The 6,903-nt window shown below is 40.4% G+C and overlaps 1 protein-coding gene across 5 annotated transcripts in view; it reads left to right on the top strand.

The window, feature by feature from the left end:
• mib1 (MIB E3 ubiquitin protein ligase 1) overlaps positions 1-6,673 on the top strand; it is a 51,654-nt gene extending 44,981 nt beyond the window's left edge. Inside the window, exons 17-22 of one of the 5 annotated variants that reach the window (XM_020654666.3) lie at positions 334-523; positions 621-699; positions 848-1,000; positions 2,425-2,496; positions 3,159-3,259; positions 4,380-6,673. In XM_020654666.3, the coding sequence (XP_020510322.1) occupies positions 334-523; positions 621-699; positions 848-1,000; positions 2,425-2,496; positions 3,159-3,259; positions 4,380-4,520 (736 nt within the window). In that variant the 3' untranslated portion in view covers positions 4,521-6,673. The remainder of the gene's footprint in view (positions 1-333; positions 524-620; positions 700-847; positions 1,001-2,424; positions 2,497-3,158; positions 3,260-4,379) is intronic. The other 4 variants (XM_020654667.3, XM_020654668.3, XM_020654669.3 and 1 more) reach the window with 4 other exon arrangements.
• Positions 6,674-6,903: the final 230 nt, after the last annotated feature.

The raw sequence follows: 6,903 nt of genomic DNA on the forward strand, positions 1-6,903 counted from the left end.
CTTTAAACGAGCAGTAGACCGTGGTCGAAGGGATGAAAAGGATGAACTTACATGACAGAGCTTTAAATTATCTTCATGCACACACAGCAACTGTAAGAACACCTGAGAGAAAAATAAAGGAAGAAAGCACTATCTCAGGAAAATCATCAGACGACCTTATTGATTTCCTTTCAACGCTCAAAATGCTTTATGTCGGGCTTTGTTTCCTTTTCCGCCTCCTGATTCTTTTTTTAGTCTCTCTCTGTCTCCGCGTTTTCTTTGTTCTCTGTCAGCCCGTCCTGTTTGTAATCTCCTCTGCGCTCACACTCTCTGGTTTTATTCTCTTCGTTGCAGTGGCCAGGTGGGCACCCGCAGTCCGTCTCAGAACAGCAACATCGAATCACTGGAGGAGTGTATGGTGTGTTCAGACATGAAGAGGGACACTCTGTTTGGGCCCTGCGGACACATCGCCACCTGCTCCCTCTGCTCGCCGCGTGTTAAGAAGTGTCTTATCTGCAAGGATCAGGTCCAGTCCAGAACCAAGGTAACGGAAACGCTGCTACCTGTCCTGTCCAGAAAGAAATGCATGAAGAAGAGCGTATAGACACCTTAAGTCCTTTTTTGTTTCACTTCCTCCACAGATTGAGGAGTGTGTTGTCTGCTCTGACAAAAAGGCAGCTGTGTTGTTCCAGCCCTGCGGCCACATGTGCGCTTGTGAGAGTAAGTTTCACGCCCTTCTTTTTCAAATCACAACCTCGACATTTGCAACCGCTGTTCAGACATTGTCTCTTTTAGCCAGTTGCAGACAGAATAAAAATGTGTGTTTCAGTTTCCAGCCGTGACCTAATATTTGTTTTGTCATCACCAGACTGTGCCAGCCTCATGAAGAAGTGCGTACAGTGCCGGGCTGTGGTGGAACGCCGCACCCCCTTCGTTCTGTGCTGTGGAGGGAAAGGTATGGAGGATGATGCCGCTGATGATGATGATGATGATGATGATGATGATGATGATGATGACATTAGTGAGTGAATCTTCCACACATTCCCTTTTAATTCCCTTCTTTATCCTTCTTTCTTTTCTTCTTTTTGTTAAGTTCTCACTTTAGCCCTGTTTATATTTTGCATTATTACCGCTTTGCTTCTGCATTGTATTCCTTTGTCTGCATCACTGATACATAGTTTTTTTGTTGTTCTTTCATTAAAGTCGTAACGTTAATAATGAAGTCATATGTTTGAACTAGTCAATCCCTCTTTCCAAACGTTTTCCTCTTATTAGATGTAGCATGTTGTAATCATTGCATTCATTTATTCCTGTCCTTTGTAGCAGCTTCTTGAGAGAGACCGGCTGAATGGACAGAGCCTTTAGAAATGCTTTGCTGCTTCTTCTTTAATTCAGCGTATAGATTCTGTGTCAGATGATAATCCTTTTTAGAAGCAGGACCCCAGAAGCCATTTCTAGATTGAGTTTGGCCAACCAGCATTAAATAATACAACAATGTCAGAGTACACAGAAAGACCAAATTACCTTCATGATGTTTCTGGAGTCTCTGAAAGTTTCACCAATCACGTTAGCATAAAACAGATGAATTTGTATACCCACATGACTGTTCAAAAGAACTGATTTATAATAACTATAATACAGTTTTTGTAATAATACAAATGTTAACAATTTTTCAGTTGTGAAGAAGCCCTAAATACCAAAAGTTTAACCAAGAAGAAGACATCACGATGTCCAATGAAAAGATCAGTAATATAGTGTGTTAATTAATATCAATATTTTTGTTGCATTTACAATCCATCCTCTTGTCCCCAACTCAAACTCAGTGTTTTTCGCCCATATCCTTCTCTTTAGTGGTGTTTCTCACTAGATGTTATTTCTATCGTGTTTCCACATTTTATTTTGAGTTAAAAGGGAAACTGTTGTAAGTTCACTATCTCCATGTTTTTCCCTGTTTTATTAAGTTTCACATTTCTCCACGCTTGTTGGCATGCAAATCTTACTTAATGATATAAACTAAAGCAAATCCAAACAAACAACAAACACTCATGCAAGGGGCAGCATTGATTGTTTATCTCCTCCCCATTCATTCCAGTTACATTCACGTCTGACCCAAAAGTAAATCTAGGGTGCACAAAAAAAAAATCTAATCTCACTATGAGTACCTTTTGAGAGTAGCAAATAGTTTTCATTTTGTACTTTCAAAGACTTAGCATAGACCGTAGATCCTTGCTTTAGCATTGGCTGATTGCAAAAACATAAAGACGCTGCTATGCATTCAACTATTCTATGTAGAAGAATTTCCCTTTCTCTCCTTGTTTCCAACTCCTTTTCAAAATTTTCTCTCTGAACCTCCCTTCGAGGCTGTAGTCTAGTTCTGGTCCTCATGCCAACATTTGATTTGGTGAGGACGGCTCCTGCTATAACGATGTGACTGGTTATTCCCAGCAGGGAGCTCTAACACTATGGCAGGGGGATCGCAGGATCTTCTCCAGCCCAACAATCTGGCTCTAAGTTGGTGTAAGTATAACCTCTATGATCCCCCTCCCTTATCAGATCCTTTTTTTTTTTTTCAAAGAGCTCCCCACAGTGCTGCCCTGGCCCGATCCCCTCCCTTCAACCCACCTCCTTTTCTCTTTCAGCGACACACAACATGAACAGCATAAACTGATGCGATGTACATGTGATGCATATGCCAAGAATTACACATGTGCAAAATATGTTCAGATTGTTTCACACCATCTTTGTACACATGCATACTCTGTCACCTACAATGCCAGTATGTTTGAGGTTTGTGCTATTTTATACTGCAAATAATTACAAAGTGTCTTTTCTAAATTCACATCATTAAAAAGTGACAGCAGTGCCAACACAAACTGCTAGAGCCAAAGTTTGATCCGCCAAACATAGTGAAATTCAGTGCATGTGTTTCCTCATCCATGCGTCTACACAGAACTCATGTTTTAGATTTAGTGTAGCTCCCAGCTTGTTTCATTACGCCAACCTTTCAGTGGCTTCCTTTCTGTTTTATTGGCAGCACATTTTTTCATTATGAGGAGGTGTAGTTTGATGATGCCACTGGTGCAAACTGTTCATCGTTTCAGTCTCTTTGCTGGTAACGGAATGCATTTTTTTCCCCCCTTGCCCTGCTTTTTTTTTTTTTTGCTTTTATAACCAAACAGCGAGTGGAAACATCCCGGCCATGCAGAGAGACAAGGACAACACTAACGTCAACGCCGATGTGCAGAAGCTTCAGCAGCAGCTCCAGGACATCAAAGAACAGGTTAGTATAAAATGCAGAGATCAGCAAGGGGTGACACTGCAAGTCTGCAGTTAAAAATCCCCACAGATGTGCTACAGTGAATGTGAAAAATGTTGTTGAATGTTTAGCAACAGACTTTGAGTTAGTGGTTGCTTGCGTTGGGTGTGACAGGGGTGAAAACAAAAACAGATGGTGAATGTCCATTATAACAGTGACAAATACAAATGTTGCACTTTAACAGCAGACAATGACAATGGAGCACATTAAGCATCAGTAAACATTAATTTAATTAGTATTTAGAGCTTGGAATAACTACTTTTATCACTGATTTTCATTATTTGGTCTTTTTAAAATGAAACAAATTAAGAAATCAAATGGCAGGAAGTGCACAAATCATCCAGTTGGTGTCTTCAATTAGCTGTTTTTAGCATTTTGACCCACAATGTATATATATATATTTTTTTTACAAAAACATGTTTTTATTTTTCACGTTACATCTCTTATAAATTCCACTGCATAGCTACAGTCCACTCTCAACAGAAAATAATTGTTCCATTCTGTGTGTGGCTATTAGCGGCAGGTGTTTGTGAATTAGGAGCTTTATGCAAAGAAGCTGATTGCACAGAAAGAGGGCAATTCTTCCCTATGTGAATGCATAATGGCTCATTTAAATACACGCCACTATCACCAGTGCACAGAGGCCATGTTTGCTCTGCAGAACAGGTAGTTGTACTTTTGAACTTTTTGCAGGGTTTGTGCATTAGACAGTCTTTTTGATTTATTTTCAAAGGTTTCGCTGTGCAAAAGCAGTGCAATCCGTTTGTGAATCAGGCCCTCAGTGAGCTCCCACTTCTATAAAATAAATAACGTTTAACCTTAATGTAGCTCAGCTGGACACACTTTGTTTTGTATGTACATAAAGAAGGGTGTGGCTTCTGAATTAGAAAATAAAATGTAATGGTTAACGGAGATGTGACGAATGCTGCTGTAAAGTGTTGTGACATCAAAGAGACGTCGATGTAGTAAATGTTATGTACAGGGCTTTGCTCAGTTGGTGATTCTGTGGGTGTGTTATTCAAAAAAGTTGAGATTACTTTTTCCATACAAAGCATGACCTGTGATCACTGTCCCTTGTCTGCAGACCATGTGCCCCGTGTGTCTGGACCGGCTGAAGAACATGATCTTCATGTGCGGCCACGGCACCTGCCAGCTGTGCGGGGACCGAATGAGCGAGTGCCCCATATGCCGCAAGGCCATCGAGCGCCGCATCCTCCTCTACTAGACCGACTGAACACCCCCTCCCCACAGACTCACCTTTTCTCTTTTCTCTTAAAGCCCACGCTGACCACGCCCACAAAGCCACAATCATACCAGCTGCTGCTGCTGCTGCTGCTGCTGCTGCTGCTCGATCATCCTCACAGCACCCGAGTCAGCCAGCCAAGGGCGTCCTCACATGTCTTATTGGACACAGCAAATGCTCTCTTGATGGTTTGATTGTGTTCAGATGGAATACCTGTTACAAAAAAATGGAGAAAATATGAATTGACTCTTATCACTTTTGCTGTGCTGTCATCACGTGTCCTTTCAGCAGACAGAAAGATGCTTGCAACACTGACGTTGCCTTTTTTTCTTAATTTTTTCTCTCTGCCTGCCGTATTCTTTTTCCTCTTTCTGTGTCAGTTTTACTCGTGAAGCTTCTTTCCTCTGATCGAGTCCAGTGCGGCTCTTTTAGACACATGGTCTTGGATATTTAAGTGCACGGGCGAGTCCTGAATCTGTATTTCCTCTTAGAAAAACTCAGAAAATTCAGAAACATAGAGGTTGTTTTGGAGCTCGACCCGCTACCTTTCATGTAAAGTTATCGTGCATCTGTCGCGGTCGGTGCCGGCTGCAGTCGAGTTTTATTGTATTTGTAAATCTTTATGCACGTCTTTTGGTATTGGAAGCTCCAGATGTGGATTTTTTAAGTACTTCAGTTTTCATGACAGTATGGTAAGTTTGTGACACATTACTGTTTTTGCACCACTTAAAAGTTTCAGTGAGTGTTTAAGCTTCGCGTGTGTGATCAGTTTGGCCGTGTGTGTCACGCTGTACGCCGACTGGCCCTTTTTACGTTTAAGACCAGATGTTGGCAGTTTTGCACTAGAAAAGCTGAGTCAGGGTATATGCTGTTTTTTTCCGACTCCAGAGATCCACTTCAGCTCACTGATTAAAAAAAAACTCAGATAAAGTTGTAGTAACTGCCAGGTAGCAACACCACGCCCGCACTGTTTACCGAGCTGTACCAGGAACAACGGCAGTGACGCAACATCCGTTTGATTGTGAACGACCAGAGACGCCGTGTCAGGATTCAAGAATAAAAGACAAACTCATTCAGCTTCTGTCCAGTGATCAGCTCCTGTTTGTTGTGCACTCAAAAGTCCCACGATGCAAACACTTCTGTATCAAGAGTATCTCGTCACTACTAGGTGTTAAACCGTCAAGATTTGGTGGTATTGTCTGACTAAAAGATGAGCATTGCTATTTTACCATTGATGACTCTGTGCCATTTGCTTCCAAAAATTGACTTGTGAAAGAACTTGGGGATAAGGTGCTCTTTATTCTGTATTACTTTTTTTTATTTAAGTGTATTTTCCTTTTTCTCAAAATCAACATTTATTGAGCTAGAGAATACAATCTATTAGAACATCAAGATAATATGTAGAATAAATTATTTTGTATTGCTGCCCAAAAAAGATAGGATTTATAGGTCTCACTGCCTTCCTAATATGTAGCCTCAAAAACTCTCAAACATTCTGCTTTGATATAAATGTTGACGTGTTTGTGATGTTTTCTGTTTGCTTTCGTCAGCTCAGCTTTCTAGCAGTCATCTGTAGAAGCATTTGTAAAACAAAACAAAAGAGACATTTTGTTGTCAAAAGTGTCACGCATCTTTACACCAGTGTTTTTTTTTGTTTTTTTTTTGGGGAGGAAAGCTAGCTTTTTTTTTTAAAGAGACAGTACTTGCCTTGCCTCTTTTTTAAAAGGCAGTTGCCCATGTGGAGACTCAGCAAGGTGGCTCGCTTTGCTTTGCTCTGTGGGAATTTTGCAACGGTATACAAGCATTTTATTTCTTTTTACGACTGAAAGCGACTTCTTTTTATTGAGTACAGTTTTGATTCTTTTCATTGGTCATGATAAATCTAAAAAGCTAGAAGCACTAATACGCTTTATGGTAGAGTTGTCTTGTTATGGTTGTTATGAAAGAATTTTTATTTTGTACGTTTTATTTTAAGTTACCTGTAACTGTCCTGTTGGAAATGTATCAGTTGTATTTTCTTTGGCATGAATGTTTGACATAAGCAGTACGACATGTATGATGAAAACTGTTCGGTTTGTATTGCTAATAAGTGCTTTTAAAACAACCATATAGCTGAAATAAAGTTCTCAACGAACCATGGGACTTTAGAAGTATCTTTTTCAAACGTTTTTTTTTTTCTTGTTTTTATTTTTGAAGTTGAGCTCTGGTGTAGCTATTTTTTTTTTTATGAGCAGCAAATTAGCATTTAGTTGCTTTTCTCCTGCTGTGCAGCGTCTGCCTCACAGCGGAGACAGCGTGGCAGAGATGGGAGGTGTGAGGTAATTGAAAATGCTCACACCTAATAATGACTCAGCACCAGCGTGTG

Source organism: Labrus bergylta, chromosome 4 (assembly GCF_963930695.1).
Source record: "Labrus bergylta chromosome 4, fLabBer1.1, whole genome shotgun sequence".
NCBI lineage: Eukaryota > Metazoa > Chordata > Actinopteri > Labriformes > Labridae > Labrus > Labrus bergylta.